The sequence below is a fragment of the Lepisma saccharinum genome, chromosome 9, assembly GCF_977018435.1.
Source record: "Lepisma saccharinum chromosome 9, izLepSacc3.1, whole genome shotgun sequence".
Classification (NCBI taxonomy): Eukaryota; Metazoa; Arthropoda; class Insecta; order Zygentoma; family Lepismatidae; genus Lepisma; species Lepisma saccharinum.
In genome coordinates, this window is record NC_139237.1 from 65,262,342 (window position 1) to 65,287,142 (window position 24,801).

Sequence of the window (24,801 nt, forward strand, 5' to 3'; positions counted from 1 at the left end):
GAAGTATTCTGTGAAGCCTGCGTGCTTATCTTCCCGTCTGGAAACCATACGTGGTTCCTCTTTCACGGCGTAAGGACTTCAGAACAATGGGGATTTGCAGGGAAAGGGAGACTCAAGCAGAAAAAAGACTTATAAACGTGTGAGTCTCCCCAACAGATACACACAGTAAGGAAGTGGGTACGTCACGCATATGGAAAGATTTGTGCGTGAACCATTGTTGGACCAAAAACTGTTGAAATGTGAACTTACTGTAGACACATTTAAATTTTTCAACTTTGATTTTCGTGAAATGTTTATTTTTCTGATGTTTTGGTCTGGACACCTTAGAGAAGTGTGAATAAATTTTCTGTTTTCCTTTTTATAGGCTTCTCTCTCTCTCTCTCTTTCTCTCTCTCTCTCTCTCTCTCTCTCTCTCTCTCTCTCTCTCTATCTCTCTCTTTTCATAAGACAGGCTTCCACAACTGTTTCCTGCAAATGGCCAATTGTACGGAAGAAACTACATTCTCTCATTCTTTCTTATCCAATTAAAAATAGAAATTTCCATTCAAAATTTTTTACAGGTTTTATTAATTTTGGAAAGAAGGATATCAATAATTCTATTAACTTTTATGTAGTTAAAAACACAACAAGTCAAATATTTTTCTTTGCTGTTTTTTGCCAAGTCGTCTATTATTCTCCATAATGTTCTTTTCAAGATGGGATTTCACAAAAACGTCGACACTGCAAACTGCACGTGTACAAAATTCTTCAAATGTCATTCTTACAACATAGGGTAATATACCACTTTCTTGAAATAAATTTTATAAGGAATTTGTAAATCACGATGGTTAATTAATATTAGTTAATTCAGTCTAAGAAATCGCAAAAGAACGAGTAAAAATATTTGAAGAATTTAATGTTCGAAAAACACTTCTGCACACTGGTGCTCTAATTTTTTGCTATCAATTCAAATACTTGTATATTTGGAAAAATTGAGAATGCCTATCCTAAGGTATGCTTCCTCTTCAAAACCAATCTTATTTACTGGCGATGATATCTGGGAAATACTTCATTGCAGGCTAAGGCGGCTCTGCCGACTGAAACGACATGTGTGCCTTTTCCAGTCTTGATATTGTGGTTCTTGTTTGTTCTAGAATATACATCCAAGTGTGAATACTGCAATCGTTTTCTACAAGTTTTATACAGAATGAAACTCCAGTTAGCACTCATGTTACTTTGCTACATGCGGAGTGGTTATCACCTCTTACTACGACGCTAGGGGTCACGGGTTCGAATCCCGGCTTGGACATGATTGATTGTTCTTTGTGAGTGTCCCTTCATCAATTTCATACATCACTCATCCTCAACTTCAAAATTACCCAAAAGTGGCAGAAAAGCGAAGTAAAATAAACCATATGAACAATAACAAATACAGGGTGGCCCAAAGAAAGGTAACCGAAATGTAGAACGTTGTATAGTGTGTTCGGTTACCTTTTTTGGGCCGGAGTCTGCCGGAGCATGATGCTGATAACTGCATTTCAAGATTATGTGGAGTCATTTGTAACAACCACTTGTTTATATTAAAATACTGAAGATCGTTTTTGTTTCAATATTCGACAGTGGCGAGTTCTGGGAGGATGATGAGGTTTATATCCTCCATTGCTTCGGATGTATTTTGCAGAAAGTTGGATAAATCAAGCATTGGCCCAAGCAATAGAAAGGGACCCCATTTTAACGAATTCGGATTGTACTGCAAATTATATGTTCAATCCCTAGGTGGGCATAAAATAATTTTTACCAACAGATTCGATCACCGACGGAATTTACACTTCCATTGTTTCGTATAGCACTGGAAGGTTTAGGTCCAATTTGGAGTGATGTCCTTTCATGATGCTGACAATAATACGCTAAATAATATCGCAAAGAACTGCATCGTACTCCACAAGAACTTGCGAAATTGATTGTTCTCTTGACTTATTATTTTGTAAGGTTGAGTATTATCAATTACGGACGCAGCATTTTGAACTTCTCAAGGTTATTAAATTTATTTTTATCCTGAGAGACTCGTGTAACTGGTTGGACGTCCATGTGTCAGATAGGGTTGTGGGAAAAGATCATTGTTACTTTGCCCCTTTACTGGCGGCAACCCAAATTACATTTTAAGTTAAGCATATTGCATAACTTCCGAGGATATAACATCTCTAGTATCTGTGATGAGACAATTGCCGCTTCCTTGTTTGTTTAAATGTTTTGAATAAATGTTCATTGAATTTCTAATTCCATGCATTATTGAAATTTACAGTATAACAGATGCCATATTAAGCCGGAAAGAAACAGTAGTAAAACAACAGAATAGTTAAAAAAATACAGTACCAAGATAAACAGAGCTCAGTATCAGAATAACATTAATTATGTACAATTTTTTGTAGATTGAAAAGTGATAAAGTAACAGGTTTCACATTAAAACGGAGCCATTGAGGTGTTATTGTAGCTACTTCATTGCCTTCTACATATCCCTGTGCTTTCCCGATTGTATAGTGTAGGGGTTTATCCAGAATTTTCCATTGGGGGGTAAGTTCGTGTTTAGGGGGAGTGAAAGGGTATATTTAGAGCCAAAATTACCATAAATTTTTCCTTTATGAAAAATTTCAAGGGGTGTTAGAGAAGTATTGGGTGTGTTAATGTCACCATATAATCAAGCGGTCCCAAGTTTGATTTCAGGCAGAACCACTATAGGTTCGTTCCCTATATGCGCAGAATGGGCGTAGAGCAATCTTTGCCAAACTTCTACTGAAAGATAATCATCATATGCCCGAGATGATTTCAATAATTAAATATTAAATGCAACGTTTGGAATTTTAACCATTATTATTTGCAATTCACGTTTATATTTGAAGGCTTAGTTCATATATTAAGCCTCGTGTAAGTATTTTATATCCATGTAGTATTTTTTGCATGAAGATTTCAATGAAAGATTTGAAATCACTGCCAATAAACAACTTCAGCATGTCATACAGTCGGTAGATTTCCACAGTTGAAAATAACACCTATGTATATAGTATGTATTTATGATAACTGGCAACATATACGCTGCAGACTATGGACGTGACTGAAGGCAAATCGCGACTGTCAATTGTCTGCGACACCTTCTCCAACGTCACACAAAATGGAAGAAAGGAAGTCCCCGTGTCGTTCTCCCACATTTTTTCGCACTTTTTTTTTCACCTTCGACGTTTTATTGTGTTCAATAGCCTCGACGCCAGGAGCTCCCATAGTAAGGGGGACACAAGAAGCCATTCCTTCGTCCTCTGCAAAAGTAGGCCATCAGGTTGGGTGGGTCGCTCGGTTATACAACAGCCAGGAGCTAAGTCGGCGCGCGAGCAGTCTGCGGAGCTGAGTTGGCAGTCGAACAGCCATCGCCAATAAGGTCACCGTTGGGTAAGAACTGGCGGAAACCTATGTGGATTCTGCGTCGTAGTGCGCCAATTCCTTCCGATTTTTTTCGATGCCAAGTTGGGTTTCTAGAGTGCGAATACCTTTCGTTTTCTTTTTCCTTTTAAGGGGAAAACAGTATTACTATGCTGTGGAGGAAGAACATGAGTTAATGACCAAATATCCAGATAAAAATGCCAGGAATAAACCCGCCTTAACATAAGAATGAGATCAAGAAATATACGTACTTGAAAAAAAGTTGCCGAACTTGAAATCCTCTAAAAATCTATGCGAAAAATGCATATTCGACAAGGACTCGAACCGAGGTTCTGAAATACGAATAAAAAATTAGAAAATGTAGAAGTAAAAGGCTGGAATTTGATAATTATAGTGCCGAATCAAAAATTTAAATCGTTAGAAAAGCTATTCGATAAGCTGTCGATTTGTATACCATTACAACTACAAAATATGAACCCTGATGGATATTAAATATCTCATAAGCAATAACATACTTAGTTTTGTGCATTTACTCATATTGTTACAAAAGCAAGAAGTCTCCCGAAATATTTGGATAAGAATACAAGACTTGTCTATCTTTCTACAAATGTCTGTTGAAGAAAAAATATCATATACAATACACTATTTCAGTTACAGAGGTGTATCTTGAAATCCGACAACCCAGGTATTTCCATTCATTGTTTTTAAGGAATCTAAAAATAATGATGCTTAGTTTGTGTTTTGTTTCTGCCTGCTAATATGTATGCAACTTACTCTATCTCTAATCTGTGCCAGTTGCTACTAGATTCAGTTCTAACTCCCATATATAGGTTGCGCAACATCGTCTAGTAACAGTAGTGAACTATGTTAGCAATTAATATACGAGAAACAAGCAGTAAACGAACTATAATCGAGCTGTCTCTTGTGGATAGATATGAACTGCAAAATTCAATTTATCCCTGACATGATTTTCTACACACACACACATTATTCCAGTAGTTCATGGTAGTAAATATGGGGTGGCACAAATAATTATTTAAGAGGGGCGTTCCAACATGTACGATTCTTTATGAGTGGATGCAACATGGTGACTAGCAAAGTCTTTCTGGAAAGGGAATGGGCTTGTTGAGGAAATAATGATAATGATCATTTTTCTGTTACGTAACAACCGTGAAATATTCTTGTTAAAGATAATTGACAACTTTTGTTCCGTGAATACCTGCGTGATTATCCTCTCCAATTTATATTTATGCTCACGAATGATTGATTGATTCATTTTACTTCGCTTTTCGACCATTTTTGGCTAATCGCGAAGATTAGAATGAATTGTTATGAACTGGATGAAGGGAGGAACACAAACATATATGGACGACACAACACGAGCTCATACTGAGGATTATACTGGCTTAGTACAGGCGCCAGAACATCGTTAGTCCGCAAAAAGCAGTCCAGGCTGTACTGCGTGGAAGGGAGGTTGATATTTTGGTTCTTGAAATGTGACCCCGTACGACCCTTTATGCTAACGAAGATTTGACTGCTTTGAGCAGGATACAAGCTTGCACTGTTCAGAATGACGCGTTTCCATCACTTCACGTTGCTTTTTTCAGTATTTTTATACTCTAAGGAGATCCTGTCAATGTAAATCACGTATATATTGCGTGTATACGTACATTCAGTCAACGGCCAATCAGTGCCTAAGAATCATATCTAAAGGTCAAAGGACCGGAATGAAACTTGCTGTCCAAATACCCAAGCACGGAGTTGGGCAAGACGAATGCACAGATTACTCGCCATGATGTCACGGACAGTTTTGCACCGTGTGGCAAATAGCGCTAAGAGGAAAAGGAAGGTCGCAATGTTGCCAAGTGCTTTTGTGTCAATGCCGCCCACCAACGGATATTTACCGACTGCGGGTTAAATTTCCTACCTCATCTGCTAACGGACCTTGCCGCTGCTTGAATTGCAAATGAGCAGATTACCGGACTATTTTTTTCCCCTTCGTGCGATAATCGCCTTCTCTTCCACGCCGATAGCCGTTAAACTAAAGAACAAGGTCGAATAGAGAAGGGTTGGTCTTTCGTGTAGTATCGGGCTCGGGAGAGAATGAAATCACGAAATTATGTTGCCGTACGTTTCTTCTTATAACGTTGTATACATTGTCTTTTTCAAAAACAGTACATCATGATGTTGGAATTTAGTGACGTCAGAAACACTCCTATATTTTTAATACTCGCCATTGGAAAATAGCGTACTAAAAGCTATAACCGGACAAAATCGAACCCGGTAGTTTTGCAAACTATACAGTGTCTCTTCTAATAATTTGCTATTGGTTTGGTTCATGGAAATTTCAGAAGATATACCTGAAATTGTTTCAAGCAGTTTCCAGTTCGCTTCAAAAAGATTAAATTTCTGGAAATTGCATCTGCTGTCTATCGTTACTTTCTTAGATTCTCGACTTGTAGAAAGATGTTTTAAATTTTAAATAGCCGTTCTCGTCTGTTGATGTGAGCTGTTTTCGTCATCTCCCTTCTCGATACATATGAACCTAATTATAAATACCAATTAACAGTGAAGAGAGATCGACCTTCTCCTTCCCCGGAGACTTCTGAAACTCAGAAATATCCTTCATTGGGTCAAACAAATATCCTTCACCCAGGCGAGAACTAAGAAAAAGTCATCTCCCCACCTCCCACGACAGAGTAATGCTTCTCCACTCTCTTTATTGGACATAACAAACGCTTTTCCCGGGTTGCATGCCCGGTGGAGACACACAGTGGTTCGGATCCCACTTTAAACAGTAGCTTCAGTCCCGATTACCATATCTGCACATAAAGTGAGCTTAAAACTCGACCCAGAGAAGTTGTATTAAGTCATTTTTCAAGACGTTCGACAAGTGAAAATGATTTTAAAAGAAACACTTAACTACTTCTTCCCTGACCAGCGTAACCTGGTTCACAGCCCGGAGTACGAACACCCATAAGCAACGAGAGCGAGCAAAAAACTAGGACAAGCGAATAGAAATGTCCCTCTGGGTGCACTCTCCGAGTAGAACAGGACTTGAAATTCGTGACCCCGCGTTCCGATTAACAAGACGGCAATGCCGCTGTTCATGCAAAAACTATGACAACAGCGTCATTCAAAATAACATCCTCCCGTTGGATTAAAAAGCTAGCATAAAAAAAATACTTTGTAATCGTCTTGAGACTATTCACGGTGGATGAACTTAATGTACACAAAGGTCTTTCAAGTGAATATAAATCAAATAGTCAAATATATCCTCACATTAATGAATAGTTTTTTAAAAAAAATGTTTTGTTATGGTTTAAAGGGCAAGAAAGGACTTCCAAATATTCATTATGTTTACTGTACCTCCGACAACAAGCGCAAAAAAAACCTGCACTTACGGTGGTGTTGTTAAAATAGTCCTTTCAACAGGAAAAGTGAGCAAAGCAAAACATCTGAAGCATACATAAGCCTGGCATTAAACATCGTTTACAACTTCAAAATGAGGAAACCGGATAGGAATGAGAATAATGAATATGCAATAATCTATAATCAGTTTTCGTAAGCACCCTAAACACTCTTTCGTGACTCCAATGTAAGTAAACCTTTCATCAAAAGCCTAACAGACTAGCATGTCAGAGGACATTTTTTTCAAGTGTCTTATTTTCTTAACTGCAACTCCTCATTCACATTCATTATTCTAAGAAATGCAACGAGTGTCAACTTTGCGTTACCTTTTAGGTGCGTTCTCGTTTGGATGAAGGTAGACAAATTGAAGTGTGTGATATGTAGGACATGAAATTAGCAAGCTCCAGGCAATTTACACTAATTTAAAATTCTGGGTCATTTGTTCTTCCTTTGATTGTTCCATTTTAACTTACACGATTAACACTCACACAATATCTACAGGGGATTCTATTAAGGCACACAAGGGACATTTTGTTGCTGTAGGACAGATGAGTACAAATGGAAAGGCAGGTTTCGTAACTTGTTATCAGTTGAAGAGCACTAGTAATAGTCAGATCTGAAAAAATATAGGCTCTATTCCCAGATATCACTAGACACATACTAATCGAAAATAAGTGAAACTTATTTTTCATCAAAATGTTTGGCCGCGTAATATTTGCACGAACTTAACTGATAGGAAAACATAACTTCATAGAGTTGCTATTTCCATTAAATCGTATTTTATTCGCATGTAGAACTTCCTCCACTTGCTCAGTTCTATAGGATTAGTTCTATTAGATGCTCTGTTGTTTACGTTTGTTGAATCTTATATATAATGAGAGTATTTTTCGAAGTTTGTTGTCTTCAACATGTGTTCAAGTCATACATAAAGCTTCCTCACCTCTTGCTTTTCCAAGAGAAAGCAAACTATAAGTAAATTAAATTTATTACACAAGCATTATTTATAATTTGATTTCAAATGTGTCCTCGGACAACTCGGTGGATTCTTAACATTTTGTACAAGAGCAATAATCATCCAATACATTTTGCAAGCTAAATACGCGAACATCTATGTGGCAAAAAGAATCTATAGCCTTTAACTTTTATCAACTTGAAAACACAAAATACCAGGAAGGCTGGAAGCAACAGGCAAACAACTTGCTATCAATGCATTACATTCTTCTAAGTATCCTCAGCTATACGTATACGGACAAGATGGTTGGTTTGAATTTTAATCGTACCATCTGCCGGTCTGTCAATGGATATCTGTGCTCGACGTCGGTTTTTAATTTCTCCATTTAAGTGGTACTTTAGTTCATGCCTTAGCCAAATCTTCAAAACAAGGATGAAATCTGAACAAATGCTTTAACAAATTAAGGAAACACTTTCATTAAATAAATACTGTGTTGCAACTATATTGATTACTGTTGTACTTAGCATTAAAGTAAGAAAGCGTAATTTATGTCAGCATGTTGTAGATTGGCGTGATATCTAAATGGAGGAATCGTTTGTCTCTTGTTTATCTTCTTGCTGTGCAGCAGACATTTATGGCGCAATTTGCTTTCAGATACACCCACTAGGGAAGAAAGGTAAAGTCGAATGATCAAATATGCATGTGGAACGCATGAATATTAAATAGCTGATATCACGTTCCACAAACAGCTCTTACTGCTTCCAAGAGCAACTCGGAAGTGAGAATGCAATGCATTTACTCGATTCAACAAGAATGGTTCTCTTTTCTGCTTTGTTGAATGAATGCTTAAAATTCTTATGCCATTCAAGGAAAGCCGCGTGTTTGTGACCATTCAGTGAGCAGCTGCATTAAGCGATTGGCACAGCATAAATTGTTTTGATGAAATGGAATCAATTAGTCATGTTGTACTACGTAAGCAGGATCAATGAGATATCAACCTCCTACACATATTGCAAAAGTTTTATTAGTAATAATACTTTTGTAATTTTAAATAAATGTTATTTGCCCTTCCACTGACAACTGTATACTAATATCGATTTGTACACGTTATTATAAAAATACAATCTTTAGTTCATAAAATGAATTGGTATACATTTAATTGAAGGTCGTGCCATCTGGTGACGATAGAGAATATTGTCGCATCGGTGGCTGAGAGCATCAAGTGGTCGGCTTTAGATCTCGCTACCGAAGGTATTAGAGTCCTTTGTGAGTGTCCTTTCATCAATTTAATCTAATCATCACTCATCCTCGTCTCATTTTGCTAAAAGTTGAAAAGAAGTGGCGTAATAAAGTAAGTCGGTTAAAGATTTGTAAGTGCAGCATAGAAAAATGTTTTTCTGACAGTGAAGGACTTTATACAGACTCTGTGTCTTAAATAAATTTTGCTATTGGGTTAAATTAACATAATAGGGTGAGTCTTTTAAAAGAGGCCCCATGGAAAATGCGCTCCTTGCATGTAGGCAACCTTGGTACACCGAAGAGAAGAGCGGGTTAGAGAACAGTCCAGGATATCGGTGCCACGCATATTCGACAACATGACATGACATGACATATCCTGGACTGTTCTCTGCCACGCTCTTCTCTTCGGTGTACCAGGGTTGCCTACAAGCAAGGATCACATTTTCCACGGGGCCTCTTTTAAAAGACTCACCCAGTAGAAGTCATACAAACGCAACTTCATAAAATACTTCAGTATTACTTTCTCACGATGTTTCAAGTAATCCAATCAGATTACATAAACATTTAATTAACTGGATGTATCCCTTCATAGCTCATTCAAAACAGTGAAAACTTTTATGCAATCAGGGAACTATGTTCGAGTGTTATTTATTAACCCCGATCTTTGTTCTTTATTAGATTACTTCTACTGCGATGAACATACGTATGAACTCTATTTTTGAACATACGAATGGCTGTTGCTAATAACAGACCCGGCGACGTCAGTAATTCAAGTTTGACATCCGACACACTCGCACCCAACGTTTCTCCCATTAGAAGGAGCCGGTAACAGATAGCATTGCCATATGAGTTGGGTGGAAAGTGGCTGAGCAGCTTTCGCGACCACATTGTTCTGATCAGTTCCCTTGGAGCGAATTAGAACGCCCACAATAACTGACCTTCTTTCTATATATATAAATCACTTTCAAATCCAGTGCAGCAAATTGAAGTTGGAAAGTCTTGCATCGTATTTCGGAACGCCTGTTTGGAAAAGAAAAGTTTGTACAATAGGAAGCTCGTGCTACGATGTATATAGTCTAGTGTACTTGCATGTTTCTGCTTTATGAGCAAACACGGAAAAACCATACCCAATTCTTATAGTCTAGTATTTCAACCCGATTCGAGGAATATTCTATATAATAATAAAGCGAGCTTCCGAAACAACGAACAGTTGTAGCTTCCTCGAGTTTTTCAAAATTGTGATAACTCATATACCGGTAGATGCATTATGTTCAGCTTATTAAATTTGTTTCGTTCTACCAATGTACAAAGTGGATTTAAATAGTTAATTTTAAATAGCAACTTCTACCACCACCGTAGAGTTAATTAATACACATAACACCTTGCAGGGAAGAGAGTATTTCAGGATATAGGTGTACCATTTTTATTGCCGTTGACTGTATCTAATGTAAATATTGAATCTTGGGTAGAAAAGGTTGCGATTTATTGACTGCTTAGTTTCCTTGCAAGAAATTTAACCTTTACCTATTTATTCTATTGACGAACGAATTCCATGAGAATGCTCAATAACAAATCAAGTAATCAATAACCTGAATATAGTTGCACAAAGAGTGCAAAAAATATGTAGAATGTACACTGCGAACATATTAATTGCTCATTATGTCCATATTCTTCACATACGGAAGTGCATTGTATACCTAAGAAATGTATGCAAGACTTGTGAACGTTTTTTTGGTTAGTTTTTTCTCCAAAACAAACTTGTGCTCAAAGAACAAGTCGTTTTATTTTGCACTAGTAGAAAAGGAAGGATGACTTCAAGACGAGTTGAAAACCAGAATGACATGTCCATGTTCCAAACTAAATCATTCACTAACAATTGATACGATATCAAGCCGTGAAACGAAAAAAAACAACCTCGTAACGCCCTTTCTGGCTGGCATCTTTCGCAGGGAGAAAGAAAAAAGAAAATAATTACTTTCGCTGTAAAATTACGTGGCAGGTGCATTGAGATTCGAGGAAGGATGTTGATTCTACCTTCTGATCGAGTCACAACTTCCAATCTGTAGAAATTTTTGGTAAATATCCATAAAACTGGCTAGAGAACTGGTTTGGGCCAACGCCAAAGACATCACGTTTGTCTTCATAATGCCAACCTTCAACTGAAGAACGCTTTCACGGCATTCTGAACGTGACACGGGAGACATAAAGGAAATAATAACTTAAAACAATGTAAAAAGAAGAGCAATGCTTGGAAAAATGTTCTTGGAAAAAAGATTAGGAGCCGAACAAAGAACTTCGTTCAAAAATAATACGTGGTAGTGGCGGATGTTGATAGAATCACAAGATGAAGGGCGAGGTAAAAATAACTGAACCGTAACCTCAAATTTAATCGCTTGGTGCTTAGTTAACGGGTAATGCAGTTCTCCCGAGCAATCAACGAAGTTATGTTCAGATGCAACCACCTGCTCTCTCATTTTAATTTGTAGCTGCAATGCTACAGTTCTCTGTGGAATATCCTCGCTCTGATTTTATTAGTTGCTGCTACATGAAACTCAAGAAGGGGGAGGTCGTGCCCTTTCCAATTAGCAAGGTTCGAACAACAAAATTGTGGACAACCTTGATAAACGGAAGACTGGAAGTTAAAGAAACAACTCATTGTTTCACGTGAACACAATTGCTGTTCGAAAATGTTCAGAAAAAATAAGTGATAGACTCGATAATTACAATGACGGTGAATTGAGAGTGAAATATCAAGAACTTTAGCCACTAAATATTGACATAATTTTGAAAAGAAAAGTTTAGATAACATTCAAATTGATTAACATTTGATACTTCCAATGAATACTTTTAGTTGCTTATTGAAATGAATAGATAAATATTTCAATCTTAAAAATTAATTACAATCAACCTTTAAGATGTGTAAGGAATTTGAGCGAAAAATTCGACCAGAAACCCGGGTCCTGAACCAATTCGTTTGATTGATACGAAACCACAATCATTAGCTAAAATATTGAAATTTTCTCATAAATTGGAAATGCGCGTTAGGAGAATGTATTGAAATAAAAGTAGGGACATTTTTAGTGGGACACTTTTCTGTATTGTGGACGAAATTAAATATAGTGTGTGAAAAACATGTATCAGAGATCCCATAAAGATTCTAGTCGATTTTGGAATATCGATTGTAGAGTCAATTTCAGACTAAATCTCATAACATGACCAAAATTCCTGTCGTCATTGAGAAACTGACGTACCTATGTTCTTATGCTGAAAATATGGAAACGCGTTCATTAGCTACCGCAAAAAAAAAAAAAAAAAGAAAGTACGTTGCATTATAGGATCATGGTTCAAGTAATGTGATCTTAGATTTAACTGGTAGTAAGGAATATCTATCCAATGGTTAACATAATGATCTTGCATATTATAAACTTTTTGTTCTATGTAATTAATTTAGAGGCGTTAGCTTTGTGCAACATGATACCGAGTTAACAGGAAGGGAGAACATGATTTGTACCGTACCATCAGATTAATCGAGACATATCATTCACATACGCAGGCTACTATCCTTCTGTCTCCTGTTTAACGTCATAAACAGCATTTGATTGATCATTTCCTACCACGTGATTTCACAAAAGGATGGCGGCACTATGGAAATACTTGAAAACGAAACGCAACCATAAGTAATGATTTTGTGACGCTGCTATGGTGAATAAACATACTAATTTGTTATGCAGCGGACGCAAGCATGTTATTGGCGTGTGTTTGTCCCACACGATAAGCAGCAATTCCAAATTTCCCTTCTTCCAAGAAATTTCGCTTCGAAATCCCTCTGCCAAAGGCAAATTCCTTCAGTTTGCCACAACTCGGCACGAGTGGGGGAATTCTTTCAGGTAGACACACTCGTGCATGTACGCCAGTTGCAAGAGATCGAGTCCAATGCCTCTGGGAAACAGGAAACAGCCTACGTGACGTCACTTCCTCTTAGCGTTCTTTTGTTTTGCGTCTTACTCTGTTCCCTTGCTGTTCGTGGATTCTTGATCGGTCTGTTTTCCCATCCTTTACCCAGGCTGTGTCGCATGGATGAGCTCGACAATATTTTAGTTTCGTTCTGAATTTTGTTGCATTTATGGCCAGTATTCAATAGGAAAATGAGGTATTTTGCTGCATATTTTTAACAAGAATAGCGTCGTTACTACCTTATTTATACTTTATCATATCCTTCGTGGCATTTTACTAAATATGGAGAAGCGAGGAATTTCCAAATCTGAAAATATAAGCATTTTCGGTTTTACAAGGTAATAAAATTCACTCTCTTTCTTCATATAAAATACTGTTCATTTATTTATTCGACTTTCCAGTATTTTTTCATTATATTGTAAAAATAGACATTATCTAAAATTCTATTTTAGTTCTTTTATGTTGCTTTCCTCTTTCATATCTCTTGGGTTAATCGCGAGAATGAGGATTAATGATGAACTGAAGAAATGGCTGATGGGGCCATATCGCAATGATACATCCATGCCTGACGAGCGTTCAAACTGAGATCTCTGGTTTCGTAGTCCGTTTCGCTAACCACTCAGCCACGGAGCCTACACTAATATAAATCATTCTGCCAGTCTGATTGGGCTAAAAGATGAAAGTATTCCTATACGTTTACTTCCAAAATTCCAAGAAGTCTGGAAACAATTAAGTTTTAACCAATCTTAAGTTTATAACATTACTTTTATTTAGTATTCCTGATAATTGTCTTGTTCACCTTCACTCAGCTTTGGAATCATATTATCTTAAAACTTCTGCTTAACGTTTCGTTTTTGAGGAGTATGTTTCTGCCCTTAATGTAGATGATTGAGGAACATTGTAAAAGTCATGTAGTCGTGTATCTTGAACCGTGCATCGAGCATCTTGGTATAACTTGCAACGCAGACAACTGTTTCTGAGGCATTAGTAATTTTAGTGACCTCGAGTTTCATGGACAACAGTTTACCCATTGTCTATGTAGGTCTCATCAAAAGAACAAAGTTACGGAGACTCTGAGAACATACTGTAGTACCCAACTGGATAACTAAGACAATAGGCCTGTGGGATTCACCTTCTTTTCTTCATAGGTCATGCTGCAATTTTTTGTCCCTTGAATGCACCTCGCCATAAACCATATTTTAACGATCTCTTCTGCGTGCCAAATATAACGAGACAGCTTCGTGTCATCGGAGTGGGTGTAGTGTACTCTCGGGAATGCCTTCCTTCCCGTTGAATCCCCATTGTTTGATTTTGGTGTAACGGAAACGTGGGAACTGCCACCGCTAGGCCATGAAAAAAATTACATAATTACTTTCTTGTGCCGTAAATTTTTAATAATAATAATAATAAAACGATGAAGTAAATCGTCCTACGGGATCCATTATCTTTTATTCGTAAAGAGCAGGAACAATAGTGCTGAAGAACATGCTCTTAGTCATTTTATATTTAATTGACAGGAATCAGGCCACACGCATTTGTTTAGGTTGATTTTTTTTTTTTTGTAAACAACATTCTGAACAAACAGTTGGCTAACAACACAAGCAACAAGTGGTAGAAAACTAGATTAATGATACTGTAAATTGTATCCTTCATAAAATATATCAGTTCACCACGTAAAACATATTTTTCCCCATTTTTATGCCATACTTATAACTAAATGGCAGTTGTTTTGGCAAAACTGGGTGTTGGACAACCAAACCTGTTTCAACACTTGACATTGATCAAAATATATAAAGGGAATTAAAATTGTGGAGAGTTAAACCCTAGATCAACAATATTGGTCATGACTCCAAAATTAAATACAGTTTGATGAATGTTCGACTGTAGTTATAAGCTATAAACTTTCGATGTTGTTTGAAATTATAATCATCATACATTTCAATCCTTATAACATAGCGTTACTGTGGGTTTTACCAACTCAAGGTTATTTACACATTGCGTTAGCTCGTACGAATATCCCAAAAGTCGATCAGTGTTGAAGACAATCGTTTATGTTGTCATGATATAAACTGCGAACATGTTCCCCACAGACGTCAAACCAAACAAATGACATGTAAATGTGTCATGAACGAATGTTAAGAAGATAATTTTCACCAGTCTATCATACGTTTTCTTACCAAGTTGTAATAACAAGATCTGTCAAGACTATAAAAATTTCTCCGACGCCTTGTTGCTGGCAGGATCAACAGTGTGAACCTTCGTTTTCACTTTTAAAAAATCTACTTACCCAATATTCTGATCTGCATCTTTACTTGTCACTAGTAAATATGACAAATGATCCATATTTTGACACACAAATGTGGACTTATGTATGTTATTATAAACAGCTGTATATATTTGTCGAAACAAGCGAAAAATGCAGATTTGACCAGGACTCTAATCCGGATCTCTATCAGACTGTGCCATTGCTCTACTAACCAAGCTACCGAGCCAGCAGTACTTTCGCCTGATCACTTCCGCTGTTTTACCTCTACGGTCTTGTCTGTATGTGATACTGCATGGGATTCTTTGACTTTGCAACACTGGTGACGTCGACGGATCCTAGTACAAGCGTGGAGGTCTGTGGTGAAGATGTATATTCCTTTGGCACAGTCCCAAAAGAGGGACTGACACTCCGGAATCAACTAAACGAATAAGATAATGTCCTGACCTGATCTGATTTCCTGTGGGTGCCAAATTAGAAAGCTATGGGAATTGTTGCGACTTGTTATGCAGGAAAAGTACATTTAGATCTGGAAGTAATTGCATATTTGTGGATGGAATGTTCTTCTCTTACGGATAATGTAATATAATCCACATCCCACAACACCATCACAGATAACAGTGCGGGAGAGCTGTCATTTCTACACTTACCTCGTAACAGCAAAATTTTAAATCCGTCCCTGAATGCTGATATTCTTCACCCTCTGCTCACAACAGATCTAACCTATGTTTTATGGCTTTACAGTAAGAATGTAAAGGGAATTTGACGCGAAGACACTTGCTTACATCCAATGTTGTACTTCAATTAATATATAAATAATAATAATAATAATAATAATAATAAAAGCTTTCCGCAAAGACGTTATAAGATCAGAAAGCCATCATGTGTGACGATGAATATTTATATGGAGCCGAGAAGTTGACCAACTATTTATTGCATTATTGCTAGTTTTGATGTGCTGTAAACCATGCTGAGTCTAAAATGTCTCTTTTTTTCTACTCCTTTCACCTATTGCCAAAACACTTCAGCTTAACATTGCTTAACAGATAGAATCACATGTACTCACAGACCACGTAAGCAATAGCTGATAAATGTGCAAGTCATTCCATAAGAAGGAGAATTTATCTAATTAAATGTTTGATCTTCTTTCTTTGCAGCTAAAATGAAAAGTCTACTACCACTAGTGGTGTGGATAACGTTAACAACATGTGTAAGTACCAATATTTCTTTCTGTTCTTGTTTAGTTTAAGGACGTTACTTCACAAAAATATTTTTGACAGATGCTCTTTTGTTGTTAAATTCATTTTCAAGGTGAGTGTATCATTGGAATGTTGATCTTTCCAATGAAGCAAAGTCAGTAGTGATGTACTACATGTTCATAATCGTACAATATCAAAATGCAAAATTTCTTTACTTTATATCAAAATATTTGCCTTGATAAATTGTTTTGTGAAGTGACTAATATTTCAAATAACAACGTCCACTTTAGATGACAATACTTTTCTTCATGTATGAAAAATGTATGTGTTTTATTATTTAACCATTTCAATGCTGATTCTCAACATGAAACCTTGTAAAAATATCAAATCAACCAATCAATAATAATAATAATGGAAAATGCATTCAAAGGGTCCAATATTAGTTTATTTCTCATGTGCTATGAGAGAACAGAAAAATAAAACAAAGAAAGAAAAAAACAATGTTTGTCATGTCATGACATAGAAGATTCCAAAATAACACTTGAGCTTATTTAGACAACATGAATGTCTATGTGAAAATTTGGTGATCGTAGATTGCTGACTCAGGGTATATAATGATGGAAGATTCCAGCTTATATGCATGGGCTGTGCATCGGAACATCACAGCGGGGTCAGGTACATAAAAGTGCTATTGAGAGTATTAAGTGCTCACTGCTCTGAAGCAGCATATAATTACGCTAGCGACAAGTTGGAGGAACAGTTCTGTCTTCATGAACACGATGAAAAGATAACACAGCTGCTTTCTATTTCGATCTCCTAAAGCGAATACTTCCTTTCTTGCTTCTTTTTAACCTTTTTGTACAGCGTCCTTTCTTCCTGTCGTGTTACTTCTGTCGAAACCAGCACTGTTCGAAAAGTCCTTTCCGAGAACAAATAAAGCTACCGATAGGAATACAAACGCAACTGATTGAAATTTGAATGTTGATAATCTCTCCTTGTCAGTGGGAAGGACGGAGAAGCGCTGTTCGAAAATTCTTTCACTCAAAGTTAGCAGATGAAAATTGGAACATCGTTCCTAACATTCCGTCAACGGAACCGAATTCTTTGAGAACGCAAAGGGGAAGGGAACGTAACGTTCCGAAAGGAAAATATTTGAACATGTCATTCAGCAATGCCACTGACCTGGCTGCTGGCCGTTGTCCACACAGCGTTACTTCATCGCTCGTGGTTTCAGAAGGAAGTTGCGGATGAGGTTGAGAGTTTTGAGAGCGAAAACCACGCTTCCGTGAGCACTTTGCTTCAGAGCTGAACGGCATGCGTGACAAGGAGCAGCACGAATCTTTTCAGCTCGTGTGTGGATCAAGGACAAGCCGCCATTGTCATTATCCGATCCTTTACGGCAGCGGATTCGAAGAGAAGGTTTCCTGACTTGAACTCTTCAATATTGTATACGTCGCTGACCTCTCATTTTAAATGTTGAGTTGAACAAGATTCCGGTGAAAGCGATAATGAACTCTGAAAAAGCTTCCAGTTCAACTAAAAATATGGGTTGATCTTTTGAAATTTACTAATCAAAACAGAGTTGCATCTAACCTGATAACATAATAGTTACTCAAGGGGTAGTGGATTCGAATCCCTGTTGAGGTGCATTTCAGTAGTTAGAATTGTATTTTAAGCTCTAGGTTGAGTAACGTTCAGTGAAATCTTGGAGTCACGTCTTGCTCTATGTGCAACACATCAACAATTTATATTTTGTGGGTTGCCTATTGTAAGCTCAGTCTCCATACTCTTTTAAAAATGATCGTGATTGTTTCGTAACTAGTCATTATGAAGGTCCTTTAGGACTCATGTCATGGACCCCAGCACGTAATTCTTTTGTTGATGTTATTTCGCTTTGAGGAACACAATTGATTCCGACGTGGTTTGAACAAGAATCCACGGTCTGGATTCTACGGAGTGACATGCGAGCGGAGCGTAAGTGTGCAGTCGTGTGTGCAAAGGCACGCGAAGCCATGAGGTGTCACACGATGGTTGTTCTCTCCTGCGTTGGTCAACCGCGAGCGTCGAGAGTATGGGAAGCAGGGTGCACGAACTCGACCCCGGTCGTATGCAAAACAAACTTTCGCACGGACACAATGGAGGAGGTCGGCTGGCGTGCATTCGGATATGAGAATCTTGGGAGCGGGTGGTTCAAGATGAAGGGGCAGAGAAGAATCTCTCCTTATCTCATAGTACATCAGAATTTTTCCGAAAGATGACTCCGTGAGAGACATTAGGAAGTTGACAATGAATGCCTCGCGAGAGATTACAAAGTCTCCTGCAATTTTGATTCTGTGTGTTCGTCGGCAACCTTTCACAGACCATTTAGCGAATACTTTTGAGGCCCTGAAATAGGGTCTAATTGTCACATAGTAATGATCAGATTTTACATTCTCTATCAGGAATAGAATATTCGGTTCTTTACAGACTCCTTGGATTTTGAGCAAAACAATACTCCAAATATAAGCTAGTGGATACGTTATTTTGAATTAAGTCTTGAATCTTTTCTGGCGACGAATGATGAATAGATTCTATCGGGCTATTGACCAGGTGAGTTTTTCCACTTCTACCCTGAAGATGAGAGTGACGTTAGCTCTCGAAAACTTGGATATCTTTCCAGAACTCACCTCGTCGATAGACCGAGAGAATCTATTCGTTATTTTGAGTTGTAGACGTTATTTTCACTTTATTTGAATGTGTATGCATTGCCACATTGTTGGAACTGAATAAAATTTACCTTCTTTCGTATATCGTAACGCGTCTTATTGATATTTCGTCGTCTGTATATTCGACCACCGTGGCAGAGTGATTATCACAGCGCGCTAAAACACTATGGGTCCTGGTTCGAATCCCGACCTGAGCACGAGTGTTGTTTGTGAGTGTCCCTTCATCAGTTTCATCATATCATCAATCATCCTCATCTTCGCGATTAGCCAAAAGTGGCAGAAAAGCGAAGTAAAATAAACCCGATCAATTATTTTTTCCACGTCTCAAGAAATGTAATGATTGTTATTAGTGAAATGTCGTCAAGTCTTACATAGGATACCATAGATTATGGCATCCTAGCAGCACCATTCTTCCATCTCTCCTATCAGCTCTTAAGATGGTGTAATTAACTTTCGGTCTCGTAGAGACTCACGTCCCGGGAAATCAAACACTTGACAACTCGACGGACCTTTAATCGAAGCTCCAACTTCATTTGACTTTCATCGTATTTGTACTCCACTACAATTGCAACTCTCATGTTACAACTTTAAGGTATGCTACTTATATTCCTGTGGCTCTTCCGCCCCCCACTAACTTTAGATTCTGGCTTTCCACTTTGTCCAAACGCAAACCATATTGCAATACGTGAGTGTACTCCATTATGCTCTTGAAGCTTGATGGTGAAAGTTCTAACTTCCTACGGAAGTGCTCGTGGCGCCTGTGTCGTAAGATAAAGGGGTCATATAGTATCAATATTTAATAACGGCTCTCACGCAATGTGAATTCTGAAACTGAGGAGTTGCTTACATGTGGCTTTTCATTAAACTTGGTTCCAAAGATACATACAGTACTATTTAGCTCAATTTTCCCCTGGTTCTTTGTATAGTGAGATGCATAAGCACTTACAGGTAAATTGTCAATCACTTGCTCATTCACTTTTGTTTTATGCAATGCAAGGTTCAAGAATTGAAAGAAAACTTTATCGAAATCGTTGGTAACCTCTGAACAACGGGATCTGTGCAATTTCATTCCCTAAAACTGAATGAAAATAGTGGTGGCTAATTTACCAGGTAATATTTATGCATCCCACTGCACAAGAATTTTTTTTCAAGCAGATTTGAAATGTGTATAAAAACCTCTGTATGCACAGGCATTTAGTAATGTCAACGTGTAGCCTTTTCCCATTTGTCGATTCTGTCTCGTTCTTGCCACCATTTAGCAGGAGCATCGATTACATTAATCTTAAGGAACTTCCGCTGATCATTAGCTATAGTTGTGAATGAAATTGGCAAAAATAGTTTTATATCGCATCATTAATACAGACTATTATTTTCCAATTTTGCCTTCCTCAGGCAGACTTTTCATCTTCCCAACTGTTTGTCATCCTAGTGGGGAGATGACAACAGTTTTTTAACAATGTTTTTATCTTTTTACGGAGAGCTCGTCTCTTCCACTGTCCGTGAGGAAGTTCTTAGTTTATTCTTATTTTTAATAATTTTTATGTGTTGTGTTTGTCTTATGCAGGTCCCTTTACAACCTCTCTCAAGGGGTTTTTTACACCCCTTGTTTTAAACTTTTAAGAATTTTAGATAAGGGAATATTTCCTCGCATAAATTGAAGGGTTCAAAATGACATATGTGCCGACGCACCCGCTTATTTTCAATCAATCAATTTCTTCCAATTTGTTTAGCACATTGATGTATTACGATTATGCATATTTCTCATAGTTCAATTAATTAACTTTTCAGCAACTGAACATGTAAATGTTGATATTTTAAAACTTGTAACTATGGGTTTATATACGTCAATATATAAAATTTGCTCTGTTATGTTACAGAACCAGGTAATACGATCGATGTAATTCGACCACTGACCCCTGGTATAACACAGTTTAACATAACGTGAAGTTCTTTTAATTTATTGGGTGCCTTTGCACTCATATTCTACACATACTCGTATTAAGCTGCTTTCCATTGCATCCAGAACTGACGATCTCACAATGTACAAGTTATTTCTCCAACTTGTACAACTTTCCAAATCCCCCTTCCTTCCCACCTCTCTATATCCACATTGTTTATCTCATAACTCCCCGGTTCGATAATTGCAGTAAATGTCTACAAACCATTTCACTTGAGGCCCTGCTGATCATGTATTTTTTTTTCCTTTCCGACGATTATTGCAAGTCTACTGCACCAGACTTGTAATTATGTACTTATAATTCTTGACTTGACTCTTATCATTCCAGATAGGAAGTGAAACGGAGCAAATCTTTTCCTCCTCTCCCCCAGTCTAAGTATTGTATAATTAGCGTTAAGGAACGTGCCTATTGCTAATGATTCACTGCTTGTTTCTCAATGCCAATTGTCACTTTAGGCCTTGGCTTACATCTACTGGTCACGTTGGCGTAATCGTGGGTTCGAATCCTGCCTTGAGTGCTGTTTGCACAGTTTCACACCTTCTAATCAGCTCAAGGCTGAATAAAAGTACTACCATGAAGCGGATATGGGCCAGCAAACTATTAGAGTTACAATAATGGAACTTTGTGAGTTTACCGAGTTGGGCAGTGAGAAAATAATCAATCTTAGAAGAAACCTTCCTAAAATTGTAGCGTGATTTCCACGTTGGTTCAGTACTTTAGTAAATCCAGCACGTTATTTACCCTTGCACACTTTCTATATATTCAATGTCTTGCGTAATGACAAATTGTGTGGAAATGAAGTGTAGGCACCTTGCTTCAAAATTTAACCTCGGTGTAGAATATAATAACTTTTATTTAATACTGAGTAAGTTCCATTGCGTCTTCGTTAATTGGCTACACAAACTGCAATGAAGCTCCATCTTGCACCTAAACAACGTCTGTAAATTGAGGTCAGTACTGATGTGCAGACAATCTCACTGTTTGGATGAAGAGGACAAAGTTGTTTCTAATTTGTCCCACGCCAAAATACGAAAGACAGAACTTTCTCCTTGCGAAATTTTGAATCAAAGTTACTAACGAATAATCGCACATGATCTATTATGAAGCACGTGTTTTGTAACTTAACGGAAATTATGTAGCTGTTGAAGTCTTGGGAGTTAGTCGCAAACCATGCAGTTGTTTGCTTTAATGCCGATCTTAAGTAGTATGCAATCAAACGTGGTTTGGCTTTGTCATTTTTAGCCACTTGCTCAATATTTTGCAAGTTCTAACTACATGAAAGATAATATACATGCAGATAACATATTTTGTAGTGTCCTGAATTGGCTGATACGTGCTTTTCCGCAGGTAGTGTGTTACCAATAAACACATCGGCTAAGAAATGATTGGGTAAACCGGAGATGGTGCTCATGTAGCTTGTTAGACAACTGGGAAACATGCCCATGTGACGTTATCAAGCCTTGAAGGCCCCTCCGTGTACTTCTCAATGAATACACCTTTTCCATAACGTGCTCGTTTCCAATGGTATTGTCTTGTTTCTGGGAATTTTTCCCTCTTGAGAAATTGGGTCTCGGCAGATATCGTGTCTGCGCATCCATTCTGCCAATCTGAGCAAGCGCTCTCCCACGGGTAGACAGACGTTCATGATGTCAGGGTTACCTGGCGGGTGATGCAACGAAACATCCTTGAAAGGAACACGAGAGACACTGGGAAATGCGATAAACAACATTCACTTAGCCACCGAAGTACAACTGCGGTCCGGTGGAGTATTACCGTTATTCGAGTTAGGAGGGCTTGTTTCCTTGTTTACGCTTCAGTGCTTACTCACTCTCCGGCAACCGCCAGTGTCTCTTGTCGCTTACATAAGCCCTCTTATTTTTGAACATTCTGCAATTGGCAAATAGGGTGCTTTGCTTTGTCTGTTGTAAAATAATGGTTGGCTCTTCTGTGCTTAGCACCAGGACGTCATACAGTACTGTAAACATCAGACTCTACATATTCTTGATCTTAAACATGCAGCTAGCACTAATGCTGCTTTTGCCATTAGAGTTGACAGACAAATTTATTCTATCCTGTAAATAGCAGACTGCTCCACAAGTGAAGTCGTCGTCATATTCAGCATAAAATACATCATTGATTTGATTTCTAAAGTGTTGCAATATTGTGTGTAGACTCCAGGGCTATATTTACTTTAAAATCAACTCCCCTTCCTACTGTTACAAAGTAACACCCATTCCAATACTGCCTTCAAACGATCTCCTATCTCTGTCTCTCTCTCTCTCTCTCTCTCTATCTCTCTCTCTCTCTCTCTCTCAAGCATCGAGCATAGTGTGTAAGAAACACACTTACATTTACCTGACAAGATCATTGGTCAAACTTGAGCAAAAACTTCCAAGATGGGAGACCCTAACATGACCGCGACGTACACCATTCCAGTAGTTTTCATCTGGTTATTTATGATTTGTAACAGATGCATATCAGTTCAATTTCCATAAATTCTTGTTAATTCAAAATGCACGCAATCACCATCCTTCGGCTTAATTTTACGCAAGGAAGATGTGCAACCGTGAACACCTTATTTCCGGTCTGGTTATAGATATATATGTTGTGTTGGACGTCCGGATTGAATCTCCACTGTCCGGAATTATCATGTAGGCCTAAAATCTCGCTTTCCGGTTGTGTCCTGATAATACGAAATGCGTACAGTAATTATCACTTCCTGCTCTTGTTTACTTTTGTGCCTCCCAGATGGCGCAGTCGTAGATTCGTTGTCTTGTAATCAAGGGGTCCCGGGTTCGATACCCGGTGGAGGCACATAGTGGTTCGGTTTCCACTTTAAAGTATGGGTCCAGTCCCGATTAGCCTTTCTGTGCATAAACTTAAAACACCAACTCAATCAATCAATCTTTTTTCTTTTTTTGGATAGGGGTTATAAATTCATACTTATGAGATCTTATCGCTTTTTTAATTCATTTGAAAAAAGGATTCAGATATCATGTGAAAACCTGTAAAAACTCAAAATTTAGCAACAAGTTATGCCTTGCATGAAAGAATAGCATTCTAATTAATTAACAGCTTAAGTAAATCAACAAGTTTGTTACAAGTGAATTTTATGCATGATAGGTAGGCTCTTCAGCACATATGCTTTCATCGAAAAATTTAATCGTTTCACGTGATTTTAACCGAGAGGTATTATTGTCACACAGAAAAAATTGCTAATATTGAACTACGAGTCTTAGCTTTGTTAGAATGTTTTATGAACAATGTTCTCAAACAAAAAAAAATGTATATAGTTATCATTACGAGACAGGTAATTTTGTGCTGAAAAAAGTTAGCTTCGGGAAATGAAATACTACAAATACGTCACTATTTATGAATTATAAACTGTCTACTCACTATAATGGGGGGTGGAGGGGGTTGAGCACTTATGAGAGGTCTTAAATCACAATGTAGCAGAATTCTGTACGCCCTCTTGAGACAAAATTGCTGAGGTGCAGATGATAAATGTCGAGGTGTGAAAAATCGAGAAGAAAAAGATTGATATCCTTGATAGTAATTGCTCATAAACATGGTTGTGTACTCCTCTGTCCCAAAGACAACTATTAAACTTGATTTAAACGCTGGAGATACAACTCGGTGACTTTTCCCCCTACACTTACGGAGAAGACGTTGGAGGACCGGATGTTTCTTGCACGCTTCCGGGCTCTGCTCC

The 24,801-nt window shown here is 37.7% G+C and overlaps 1 protein-coding gene across 1 annotated transcript in view; it reads left to right on the plus strand.

Annotated features, from left to right (window-relative positions):
* The window catches only part of dpy (fibrillin-like protein dumpy), a 474,963-nt gene that overhangs the window by 15,009 nt on the left and 435,153 nt on the right, over positions 1–24,801 (plus strand). Inside the window, exon 2 of the mRNA XM_083128311.1 lies at positions 16,385–16,437. Coding sequence (XP_082984437.1) covers positions 16,385–16,437 — 53 coding nt within the window. The remainder of the gene's footprint in view (positions 1–16,384; positions 16,438–24,801) is intronic.